The 13,605-nt window shown below is 40.0% G+C and overlaps 1 protein-coding gene across 1 annotated transcript in view; it reads left to right on the plus strand.

The window, feature by feature from the left end:
* Positions 1–13,605, plus strand: part of OPRM1 (opioid receptor mu 1) — a 50,587-nt gene that overhangs the window by 27,508 nt on the left and 9,474 nt on the right. Inside the window, exons 2-3 of the mRNA XM_028510468.2 lie at positions 3,883–4,235; positions 4,974–5,494. Of these exons, the coding sequence (XP_028366269.1) occupies positions 3,883–4,235; positions 4,974–5,494 (874 nt within the window). The remainder of the gene's footprint in view (positions 1–3,882; positions 4,236–4,973; positions 5,495–13,605) is intronic.

Raw genomic sequence — 13,605 nt, forward strand, 5'->3', positions numbered from 1 at the left:
AGTGCTGGAAGCAACCTAGATGCCCATCAGTAAATGAGTGGATCAAAAAACTATGGTACATTTACACAATGGAATTCTATGCAGCAGAGAGAAAGAAGGAGCTCCTACCCTTTGCAACAGCATGAATGGAACTGGAGAACATTATTCTAAGTAAAATATGCCAGGTGGTAAGGGACAAATAATATATGATCTCACCTTTAAGTAGAACCTAATCAACAAAACAAATAAGCAAGCAAAATATAACCAGAGACATTGAAATTAAGAACAATCTAATGGTAACCAGAGGGGAGGTGGGAAGGAATAATAGATGGGAAGGACAGAAGGGTTTTCAGAAAAAAAAACTGTAAAAGACAGGTGGGTAAAATCAAGGGGGGTGGAAGCAGGGAAGGGAGGTGGGGATGGCTGAGGGAGAATGGTGGAGGGTAAATGCAGACAACTGTACTTGAACAACAGTAAAATATTTTTAAAAAAATTTTTCCCTTTTACTTAAAAAAAGATGATATTGCAGGGAATGTTTTTCTCCATAAAAAATCTAAATTTTTTTACATGAGTGTACGGGGACATGAAAGTTGTAGCAGATACAAGACAAGTATCTTCCCAAACACAGTGCTGAATGAATCCTTATTGAATTACATAGCTTTCTTCTTCTGTTATATTAGCAAAAGGAAGAAAAACTCCATTTGGTAAAAACATCCAAGAGCAGAAAATCAGCCCAAAAGGAGATGAAGGTCTTCTGTGCATTCCACTTGTCTCTATTGTGAACCCCCAGAAAAGGTAGTTGAGCCATGCAAAGGGCTTGACTTGATACAAAACTGGCAAACTGGATTCTAGAATTTGCTCTTCCTCTTTTTTAAGCTCCATTGGTCGGTTTTATTTCTACACAGAGATAGGGTCATTGCAATTCTAGAATTAACTTAAGAATGAAATAACAAAATATTGCAAAACCCATCAACATACACAATTTATTCAGTGTGTCTTCATTTAGCACAAATGGGTCATAATCAACGATGTCTTTTCTTAAGTAGTAATTGTTGGAGAAATGGCATGAAGAATTAAGGCCCCAAACAAATGAGTCTGTAATACCATCTTTTCCAACCAAGAGCCATCTCAGGCTGAATGGGTTAGACTCTTAATTTTATGTGAAAAACAATAAATACCAATTGGAGATTAAATAGAACTCATTTCACCTTGAAATAAAAAGTCCAAGGAAAACCTGGCATCAGCTGTGGGTTTCTCTCTCTGTCAATTCTGCATGCTCTGAGTTGGCTCCATTTTCAGACAGGCCCTTCCAGAACTGCACACTTTCCATCATTTAAGGTTTGGGTCCTGTGGGAAAAATAATACACTTTTTCACCAGAAGTACTCAAATTACCTCATTGACTCTGTTTGAAACATGAGACATTGAAGCATCACTAAACATCCCCCGTTGTCCCAATCCGTTTACATCTTTATGTCCTGAACTAGTATTAGAGCCCATTGCAATGCATGTAGACTGAGAGTGGAAAATGAGGGTAAACAGATGTGGAGTGTCAAATATATCTGACAATATATTTGTAAGGTGTTCTTCTACCATTGGGTAAAATGTCTTAGTATTGTCAGCATTCCTTCCATGTGGTAATTCTAATTTCTGCAGGTGTAAACACATATAACACTCTTAGATACTTATCCCAGAGAAAGGAAACTTTTTTTCAAGCAAACATTTGTACATGAATGTTCACAACAGCTAATTTATATATCTAAGAATAGGACCTAACTCAATTCCAATTGTTAAATGAATGTATGAACAAGTTATGGCATGTTCTTACAGTGAAATACCACTCTGTGATTAAAAATGAATTATTAATACATGCAACAATGTGGATGAATCTCAAAATTATTATGTTGAATGAAAGAAAGTAGACCAAAAAACACAAAGATATACTCAATGATTCTATTTACGTAAAATTCTAGAAAATGCAAACTAATCAGTGACAGAAGACAAATCAAGATCAGTGATTGCCTAAGGATCATTCAGAGTGGGATTTAAGGCAGGGATGGGTAGGATGGAAAGTTTAAAGACCTTCACAAAGAAACCTTTGAGGATAATTGATATGCTCATGATCTTGATAAAGAGTTTACTTTTTACTGTAAAAAGCAAGATAATAAATATTTTAGGCATTGCAGGTCATACAGTCTTGTTTGCAACTACTCAACTCTGCAGTTGTATCACTGAAACAGCTATAGATTGGAAGTAATTAAATGGTAGGAGTGTGTTCCAATAAAACTATTTACAAGAACAGGCAGCAATCCAACTGAGTCTGTAGGCCATAGTTTGCCAATCCCTGATCTTGATTATGGTAATAGTTTCACAAATGTGTGCATGTGTCAAAACTTATCAAATTGTACACTTTAATTATACAATAACTAAAGCTATTAAAAAATAAAAACAAAACAAACAACCTTGCTTCCCCAATACAGATTGGATAAAGCCTAATCCTTTTACCATGGCGTACAAGTCCCTCCATGAACTGGCCTCTGTATTCCTCTTCTATCGGGTTCATTGTCCCTCCCTTCTGGGATTTCACCTTTCAGCTGTGCCAAACAGACATCATGCCATTTCAATTTTGTGCCTTTGTTTGGATACTCTCTGCCTAGCAACTGTAAGAGCAGACTTGTGCATCTGCACTCCCAGGATGCATTCCTTCTTTCCTTGTCTTAACCCTTCTAGTCTCTTTGCCTCATCTCTATGCCCCCATAATAGCTGGTGTGTGTAAGTGTGTGTGCATGCACATATGTGTGTGTGTGTATATATACATATATGTATATATATGTATGTGTGTGTGTATATGTATATATATACACACACGGTCTGTCCAAAAGGTATCCAGCAATATAACAAAAATAGAGATATTTATTGAAGAAGATACAAAAATATTACACATAAGACAATGACACCTCAGTCCCCTTCAAAGTAGGCACCTCGGGACGTCATACAGTTCTTCCAGTCACCATGAGCTGCCCCATCTTATTTTCCTGAGTCTCATCAATGGTCTGAAATCTCTTTCCTTTCAAAGGTGATTTTAGTTTTGGAAAAAGTCAGAAGTCACAAGGTGCCAAATCTGGGCTATAAGGGGGCTGAGTCACCCAGGTGATTTTATGTTTCTCAAAAAAAGTCTGCATGAGATATGATGCATGAACAGGGTCATTATCGTAATGAAGCTGCCAGTCACCAGTTGCCCATAGCTGCAGGCTTCTGAATCATCCTAATAGTTTCCACAGAGGAATGTTCAAGCTTAATGCAAAATTTGATGCAGATGCGTAAAACAGTATTTTGAATGCAATGGCCACACAGTACACATGCTCACTAAACAGCATCTATGGCCCTCACTGACTACTACAGTGAAGTCATCATTGTTCACACATGCTCACTCCAGTCCACTGGCCTTGGCTGCCAGGTTACATCAATATTGTGCAAACCATTCTCATTATATTAACAATGGCTGGACGTCTTCCAGACATTCTTTTATAGTTACATTGCTCCACAATTTTAAGCATATATGGATATATATGAATTTTATGTACTTAGGATCAAAATGAATTATTATTCAGTGTCTGGATACTTGACTGAGAGCTTCCTGTGGCTGGCACATGATAAATGAATCAGTATGGCACCTATCGCCATACCCATTTTGCAGGTAAGAAAACTGATCGGTAGGGAAATTATATATGTAGCCTATATGCACATGGCTATAAATAGCCAATCTAGTATTAGAAACGAGTTTATCCATGACAAATCTCAAATGCTTTCTGCTAATCCTGAGATTTTTAAAATAAGTATCGGAAGCTTATCTGTATTTCACACTGCTGTCTTTTTCTGACTTGGCCTCTTCTTTCACTTCCTAGATACACCAAAATGAAGACCGCCACCAACATCTACATCTTTAACCTTGCCCTGGCAGACGCCTTGGCGACCAGCACCCTGCCATTCCAAAGTGTCAATTACCTCATGGGAACATGGCCGTTCGGAACCATCCTCTGCAAGATAGTGATTTCCATAGATTACTACAACATGTTCACCAGCATATTTACCCTCTGTACCATGAGCGTTGATCGCTACATTGCAGTCTGCCATCCCGTCAAGGCTCTGGATTTCCGTACTCCCCGCAATGCCAAAATCATCAACGTCTGCAACTGGATCCTCTCTTCAGCCATTGGCCTGCCCGTAATGTTCATGGCAACGACAAAATACAGGCATGGTGAGTCACGTTGCAGACTTGAGGATTGGAGAATTTAAGAGATCGATTATGTCAGGGAACTCATAAACTAAGTAGAATTCATGGAGATATCCAAAGTCTTAGTCAAATTGTAACTTTAATGATTGTTTTTCTAGCAAAATGCCTCTGAATACTTCTAAATTAAAATTTCCCTTTTAAGCCCAGTAAACATTGCAAGAAAATATAATCAGCTGGCTCCTGATTTCTCTGCATTTCATCAAGATGATGAGAAAATAAAAATACAGCTCTTTCCAGAGTAATTAGAGCTTAAACCTAAAAGCATTAAGTGGAGACCTGTTTTACAATTTCAAGTGGTTGCCTGCATAGAAAATTTATCTTTCTAGACCTCTTATCAGAATGACAAACCACCCAACAAAAGTGAAGTGAAAACATCCATTATTTGGGAAGTCCTAAAGACTTTGGGCAGTGATTACATAGCTTATGATGGGAGGCCCTTAATTGTTGACTGAATGCAACCTTAATATGGTCAAAGTGGACAGCAGAATGAGATATTTAGAAAAAATAAAAATAACGCTCCTTGAAGATCACCAAAGAGCTGAGTTTCTCCCAGAGTTTCTTTAAATATTTTGGCTTGTGTACTAATAGCCTTAAGTTACCTTAAGTCAAGGTGATAGATTAGTAAGCAAAATGGCAATGTTAATACCTAATGACATAATTAAATGCTGCTGCTAATTCTTCCTTATAATTCTTTTCATCTAGGTTCCATAGATTGCACACTAGCATTCTCTCACCCTACCTGGTACTGGGAAAACCTACTGAAAATCTGCGTTTTCATCTTTGCCTTCGTCATGCCCGTCCTCATCATCACGGTGTGCTATGGACTGATGATATTACGCCTCAAGAGCGTCCGTATGCTCTCTGGCTCCAAAGAAAAAGACAGGAATCTTCGAAGAATCACCAGGATGGTGCTGGTGGTCGTAGCGGTGTTCATCGTCTGCTGGACTCCCATCCACATTTACGTCATCATTAAAGCCTTGATAACCATCCCAGAAACTACTTTTCAGACTGTTTCCTGGCACTTCTGTATTGCCCTAGGTTACACAAACAGCTGCCTGAATCCAGTCCTCTATGCGTTTCTGGATGAAAACTTCAAGCGATGCTTCAGAGAGTTCTGTATCCCAACTTCCTCCACCATCGAGCAGCAAAACTCCGCTCGAAATCGTCAGAACACTAGAGATCATCCCTCCACAGCCAACACGGTGGATAGGACGAACCATCAGGTATGTAGCTTCTAGAATTAATTCTACCTACTGGTGGTGACATGAAATTACAGAGCTTTGTATGAATCCAAGATTTTAATCCATCAGAAGGAAACCAGTAAGGAGGGGACTGAGATTCAGCATGAGGACTGAGGGAGGAAGGGCACAAATTCTGATCCTTGTGTTGGAAAGCCACTTTATTTATAAACTGATCTCTCTATAACTGTATGTAGACATTCAGAGGTAGAGATATGCCAACTAGAAATCTGTAAAGCCTCTAAAAATCCTTATCTTCGTAGCCTTGTCTTCTTTGCAAAATTAATGACAGTTAGCATACTTTGGAAGAGATCCTGACCTAGAATTCTTCTCGTTTTCCCCCTCAATGTCATATACTTCATGCATATCACTCTAATATGACAGGGGTCACTTCTCAAATGCCAGTCCTGCTCCAAATCTATGGTTAAAGAGAAAGAATCAGCACACTGCTGACTGTGGTGATGGGTACAAGCTGTTCCCCAAAATTGGTGTTACAGCAAAAGAGAAAAGAAGAAAAAAATGAGGAGCAATGATTTGTTGGAAGGTGTATTTCCGTGTGCAGGAGAGTAAAGAGCATGGCCTGTATGAAAAATTATTCAAGATTTACCCACAATATGGTAACTATATGAGAAATCAGAGGAAAAAATCTGTCTCTGAGCTAATATTGGCTTATTAAGCGTATTTGCAAAATTTGGAGTCTGACCTTTAAAGCAAATCAAACATATCACTTAAATATTGATGTTAATTTAAGTAAGTACATTTTCAAATAATGGTGCTAGCATCCAAAAATCACAGCTTGTGTAATTTCATAACTCAGAACTCAAATTTAAACTTCCTGTGCAGTGAAATCTTGAGTCAGAAGCTTAGATGAAGTTCCTAGCGTCAGGGGTAAGTCTGTGGGGACAGACATTTCCATAAAAATCACAGGAAGGCAAAATCCACGAGGCAAAGGGAGAGTCAGCTGCTGCCCCCTCTCTGCTGTCCCTCCACCACACCCCACCTTGCCATCCCCCATAATGCCCACTACAGCCACCCAGCCTGAGCCCAGAGTCACTTTCTAATTGGACTAATGCAATGTGGGTCATCGGGGTCATGAATCCTCATACCCCTGACATTAAATAATGCTGAAATGAACACAGGAACTGGCTTCTCCTAGAAAGTCTGAGATAATGATGGCAGACCCACTTCCAACCAAAGGGAGATTAGCTTATTATGTCTCACTTCTAAATCCATCGCAGAAATAAAAGCCAGAAAGAAATGTGTTTCTACCCTGCTTCTTTTTTCTATTTTTTTCCACATCAAGACTTTCAACCCTTCCCCCGTTACTAAGCCGCTCTCCTTCTCAGCGGCTATCAAAAGCTTATGAGTAACCTTAAGAGGGCAGGGATTTAAGTAGATTTTGTTCAACCTGAAGGGACTATATTAAAGAATCCAATTTTAAAAGTCTCACTTCCAAACTAAAGTTACAATTGGTTGCATTGCAGCAAAATACTTCCACCGGAGCACAGAATGGCCAGTATAAAATACTGGTTCTTTCTCCTTCAGAGCTCCCCACACCTCCCCCCTGCTGTCTGGCACTTGAGGGTGTGGCTGTAGGGAGTGTACTCTGGACCACGACCGGGGCCTCTGGTCGCTTCTGACCCTCCCAGCATCCTTCACTCGCCTTGCTCTCCGGGCAGTTCAGCCCCCAGCCCCGCAGCTAGAGTTTCGGCCGACCTCAGCCAGGCGGCCCTGCAGACGCCCCAGGCCCTTGACTCCCTTCCAAATGCAGCTTTCCTGCATTGGTGTGGTTCCTGCATAGCCAGAGAGACGAGCAAGGAAGCTAATTGGGGAAGCTCTGTTCTAAGTAACTAAAAGGTTTGCTTTAAAAATACATCCAATTAGCGCTTATCTTCATCGCTGCCTCCGTAGAGCGGCATCAGTGTCAGATCACAGCAGAAACGCATTAGCTCGGGACTTGGCTGCCTTCCCGAAACGCCCAGCTGGGAGAGCCGGACACAGGGGAGGGGCTGCCAGGAAAGGAGGAAAAGACACTCTGACATATTTGAAAATGAAGATAAATCAAAGATCCCTTCGCTAATCTCCACTAATGTGATCATTAGAATCAAACCAGTAGTTACACTGACATCTGGGACGATACATCAGCCTTTGGTGGTGGTTTCAATAATACATCAAAATAATACAATTATTTGAAGGAAAGAATTGGAGACTTTGTGTCTGTGTCTGCAGGACCTAATTGATTCATGGTACGAATGCGGCATCTGACAGAAAGGTTGTTTTTATTGTGTTTCTTTAACAGCGTGAGCCATCCTGCCGGGAAAACAAAGCTAATTGGATTCGCATTAACTTTTGAAATGCTTGTTCGAATTTTGTATTCTCGCAGATGTTAATGTCCGCTTGCGTATTTGTGTGTTCTCCGAGAAATGTGTTATCCTACATATGTCACTCCTCAAGCACATTAGTCCACTTCATGTTCTGCAGATCAGAGGCCCAATATCAAACCTTCCCAGGGTGTCTGTATTCTGACAGCTGTACACTGAGGCCCAGCCCACACAGCGCAAAGTGAAGTGGAGAGTTGGCACTTATCAAGGTAATTTGATAAGCCATATGACAAACTTCTGTGCCCGAAATTAACTCTTGAGTCATACTCACGTGTAGTGAAGAGCTACTCAGTTAGCTTTTGCTGCATAACAAGTCATTCCAAAATTTAGAGGCTCAAAGGTGCCAATTTTGAGTTGGAGATTCTATAAACCAGTAACTGGGACTGGAGTGGGCCGGGCGGTTTTTCCAGCCTTCGCTGGACTCACTCTGTGGTCAGCGGCCCTAGCCAGGCCTGCTGTCAACTGGCTGATCTAGGATGACCGCAGCAAGAATGGCTGTCTCTAGCATGTCTGCGTGGGGGTCCCAGGTTCGGGATTCAAGGGGTGGAACACAGACTCGGCCTGTTGGTGGTAGAAGCTGCTGTCGCATCACAAAGGGGTGTGGGTATAGGGAGAGAAGTAGCTGCAGCCGCTTTTGCTAACCTTCTAAAGGAGGCGCATGCTGCAAGGGACAGGCAAGCCGTCGCTTCCCAGGGGCACGAGCCGCATCTGCCGTCCTGTGCCTCCAGTATCTACCGAGCACAGTGTCCGGCACATTACAGATCAGTCCAGAAAGGTCTGTTGACCAAATGAATAACCCGAGGGCTCATGATATTTCAGGAGATATGAAGGGTTCTGGCAATGTCAGGCTCACCCTTCAGAAGGGCCTAGACAATACTCACGGAGTAGTTCTTCATTTTCTATTGGCTGATCCTCTGATCAGAAGTTATACTGTTCAAAAACTTGTTTATTTGCACTTGTGCTTGTGCTGTCTCAGTTTTATTTTTAACAAGTGCTGTTGATGAGGAGGCCAAGAACTGCTTTCAGTGTCCAAGGAGATCTTGCCTTGGCTAAGTATGAAAAAAAAATGGTGCCATGTTCTTGGAGTATGTCAGGGCTCAGCCACTGCTCCAGCTGTAGCACTCCGTGCCTGGTTTATTTATGTTCGGCTTAGGGTTCTTCACAGCTACTGGCTCTTTGCTGAGCAGACTCCCCCGTGAGCATTCACTGCCCACGTGCTCTCCATGCAGTCTGGCTTCTCTGTGCAGGCGCCACCCTACTGATGTCCTTATTGGACTCCGCACTGTGGAGAACGCTTCTATCTGAGATGCTGGCCGCTGTATGTAGCCTGTCTTCGCTCCTGGTCTTCCACCCCGATCACGTTCCCTAATGCATGTTCTCTTTCGACACCTAGATTATGATTTAGCGTGTTTAATATTACATGGGAAAACAAACAACTTTATTAGGTTAGTTGGATTATTAGTTAGAGTCCGTGTTAACTATGATGGTAACAATCATGCCACCTTACATTTGTATCACTGGATACAAAATAAAGCCTCTTCGCGTGCACCACCGCCTTGGCCTCCTGTAACCACCCTGATTGGTAAACAGGGAAAACTAAATACTCAAAGAGGTTCAGTGATTAACAAGATCACACCACCAGTAAAGGCAGAACCCAGGTAAATGTCTGAGCTTCTAACATGAATCCAAAGTTTTCCTCTGCCTTCCCATACAATACCATTTTGCACTCAGATATAAATGGTACGGTCTCATCTAGTGGTTCCCAAGCTTTATAATGAGCTCCAAGAAGTGGCAGTTCTGAAGAACTTTTCTAAGAAATTCTGGTTCACTGGGTGGAAGCTAAGTCCAGGAGTCTGTATTTCAAATAGAACACTAAACTATAACTTTATCCAAAGACTACCAAAGTCACTTTTGCGGTGAATCTGAATAAGCATTTCTATCAAGCTGGTTGCTATAATTTTTTTTCACCAAATGGGCCTTGTGTTTAGTAAAATGATGTTGCTACTCTTGGACAAAGCCTTAACTTTCTATTACATGTAGCAGTATGTCTCATAGAAGAGAGTACTACATTGGTGGGAAAGCTAACATTATGGTACCTCCTGCTCACTCCTTCTCACTAATATGGCAAATCTAGTTTTAAAGCACTTTCTTGATATTTTAATCCAAGCAGCAAGTCAAAAAATTAGGAGATACTTTGCATTTGCACTGACTATAAAACTATATTATCACCAGCTAAACTAAGAGCAGAAGCCTAATTGTTAAAGAAGTCAACCACATGACTCTCAAGAGCTGAGTCTTGTTTTTTTTTTATTATAAAACATCTGTGGAGAGCTAATTTGAGAAGGAAAGCATTTCAATCTCATGATAAAACTCTAAATGAGAATAGCTTATGAAATCACAGAGCTTGACCACACTAATATGTGTTCTGTTAATAAAATCAAAATGACTACTCTTTAGCTCTATGGTTTAAAAAGGAGACGGTCCCAGCCACAAGTGTGTGTGTGTGTGTGTGTGTGTGTGTGCATAGTATGGGTGTGCCTCTGTGCATGTGTGATGCTAGAGTATATTTGGGTTTAAAATGAAAAATGTCTTTCATACATAGCAGACCTTGGTATGTTTTGATAAATTGGCTGGGAGGAAAACTTATTATTCCATTGGAAATAGGTTTATTCCCAGAAAAACATTTGACTTTAAGACTGCTAGTAATGACATTTATTGACCAGTTTGTGCCCAGTATATCTTATCTAATCATATGAAGTATGATTATTTCTACAATTGAGAAAATCAATGTTTAAGGAATTAACTTGCCCAAGATCATAGTTAAAAAGTAGCAGCTGAGGAATGAATCCATTTAGTTTGATCTTATGACTCAGTCTCTCAATCGATATGCCCCACTGTCCCTCTAGCCTACTGTTCACTCTTCTCAGTGGTTGCTCTTAGAACTGAATATCAGCCTTTATCTATTGACAATTTGAATGCTGTACCGTTTTTATGTATGTTTGTTAAATGTATTTACAGAGTGCTTGTGTGTCAGGGTGCAAAGATAAGCATAGATTCAGATAGATTCATGAATAGCATGGGGAATTAGAAACTTAATAATGAGGATCTTGGTGATCATCATATGGGCTCAAATTATTTGAACTAAAATCTCTTGACATCAGTAAAGTCATATTAACTCTCACTGAATGATAGCATTTGCTTTTTCACAAGTTCGGTTTTTTTATTCATGTCAGAGAGGTTCGTTTGGTGTTTTTATTAGTTGTCCTTTGAGATTATGACTGCAATCACGTTTGTCCTACTAGAGAAAGCAGCTGGGTGGGGTGGTGGCACCGGGGGAGATCGGGGCAGTGAGTCAGGTGAATGTTCTGGTTGTCACCCTCCACCTGAGTGTGTGATGAAACAAACCTTCCCATCTTGCAAGGACTCAGCTTTCCCAACCCTCACACCAGTCCGTTGAACCAGGAGATTATTCTGTGTAACAAAACTGTACAGAAGACGCTGATAACATAAATTAACTAGAGACATCCCTGGCTAAATACTCTGATCTTTTAGGGAGTTTGAGTTTTAATCATTGGATTGACTAATGTCATCACTGTAGCATTGTCTTGTGCTTGTTATTTCTGTTAATGTAACTACCTGATAAAATACAGCAACATATTTTTCTTTAAAAAAATTGAGTTAAAATAAGATGTCATTCTATTTGGCTAAATTTAAGTGGTAAATTGCTGTATTATAATGATTTATAATTTTAAAATTCTCATTTATTGGGATTCAGTGTTTTGGAAGATACCAGTCTTTATTTTTCTATCCTATATAGAATAATCACCAAATATCAAATAAAAATAAGCTAAAAGTTTTCATCATAATTTAAAATAACAGCCCTTTCAGTATAAGAATTAATATATTAAAAATACTTCAGGTCATTTGTCTATATAAAACACAGTATTTATTTAAAAGGAAGGAAGGAAGGAAGGAAGGAAGGAAGGAAGGAAAGAAGAGAGGGAAGGAGGGAGGGAGGGAGTAGGAAAAAGAGCTGACCCCCATAGCACATTTTTTGTCCAAAATCAGCTACATTCTTCCTGTTACCCTGTTTTCCATATAGACACAAGAAATCCTAGGGATACTAGAAATCTATTAAATCTATCAAACATATAGCTACAATATATTGGACTATAAAAACCCCAAATACAGTTATATGTGGGCTGATTCAAATTCAAGACATCAGCTTTTAAAAAGTGCCGCCTTGGAGCTACTCTGTGGAAATAAAAGAGATACATGTCACAGATAAAACCTTCAAATGCTGCAGATGGGAGTGTACAGTATCACCAGCATACGCTTCAACTGGAACTTGTATGGTTACCTCAGAAATTCAATGGGACAAATACATTTCCAAATGGTTACACCATAAGTAAATATCAACATTTAAATCCCAATCATGCATTTGGATGTATCAAGCAGATGCAAAATATTCACAGTTCTTAGAACACTGGACCTGAAATTTTGTCAGGTAAGCAGGAAGTTTATATTTAGATAAGAATGGCAGGTGTATTATAAAACCCTAAAAATTTTAGATGGCTCATTCATTTATCCAGATTCTACCACTGACCAACTAAATATCCTGGGTAAGTTTCCAAAAACTCCTTGTATTTCAGCTTTCTCATCGGTAAGAATGGCGATGACTAGGGCACCTAACACTGGGTTTGGACAGGGACGTGGTGTAAGTGCTCATGAAAAGTACGTAGCACAGCGCCAGGCAACAAGCCGATATTACCAAGTTGCTTAATACGGATTGACTCTTTTCATCTCCTCCCTTTTTCCCCCCAAGCAGCTGAACTACAGCTCCTGTAAAGAACAGTTTTTAAAAAGTGAAATAATGGGGCCAAAGCAGTTTTCAGGTTGGTTTAACTCAAGGCTTCTCAATCTTGGCCCTAGTGACTTTTTGGGACAGATACATTTTGTCACGGGGGGACGGTTAGCAGATCCCTGGCCTCTACCTGCTGGATGTCAGTAGTATCCACCCACCTCCTGCGTGACAGCCAAAATGTCTGCAGATGTTGCAAAAAAAACCCAGTTGACAACCCCTGATATAACTCAACCACCCATGTTTAACAGATGAAGAAACACCAACACCCAAATTAGCCGTAGGTCTGTGAAGTCGTACCTGAGAGTTGAAACTAGGCCCCAGGTACCCTGAGGTTAGTATAAATCTCCTCTGAAACATCACACTGACTTCTCAAAAGAAAGTTTCCTGCTCTACTGCTAGTCAGTTGCAAAGAATAAGACAATATTAATGGAAGACAAAAACGAGGGCAAACTTCTTCAAAAGTCATTTTATTTCAAGTTTCTCTTTCAGAGCAAATGATCTTTGTCCTGAAACATTATTAAGAAGGAATTAAGGCCAATAAAGGTAAAGATAATTGTTAGAAAATGCTGGGAGGCTCTGAATGAGGTCAAATCTCCTGGTGATCTTAAAGCATTGAGAACTTTTAAATGAAACACAAATCATGGCTTCAAACGCAAAAAAAAGGGAGAAGTCCTAAAAATCAAGGGGAGAGTCCTAATTTTAATGGGAACTTTCTGGCAACTAAAAACCCCACAATATTTAGCTTTGCACTGATTTTAGAACCTAGATCATATTATTAAAATATATTTTGAAAAAACACTTTGAAAGGCAGTAGTAATTTCTAGGAAGCAACTAAGTTCTCTAAGAAGAAT

Source organism: Phyllostomus discolor, chromosome 4 (genome assembly GCF_004126475.2).
Source record: "Phyllostomus discolor isolate MPI-MPIP mPhyDis1 chromosome 4, mPhyDis1.pri.v3, whole genome shotgun sequence".
Classification (NCBI taxonomy): Eukaryota; Metazoa; Chordata; class Mammalia; order Chiroptera; family Phyllostomidae; genus Phyllostomus; species Phyllostomus discolor.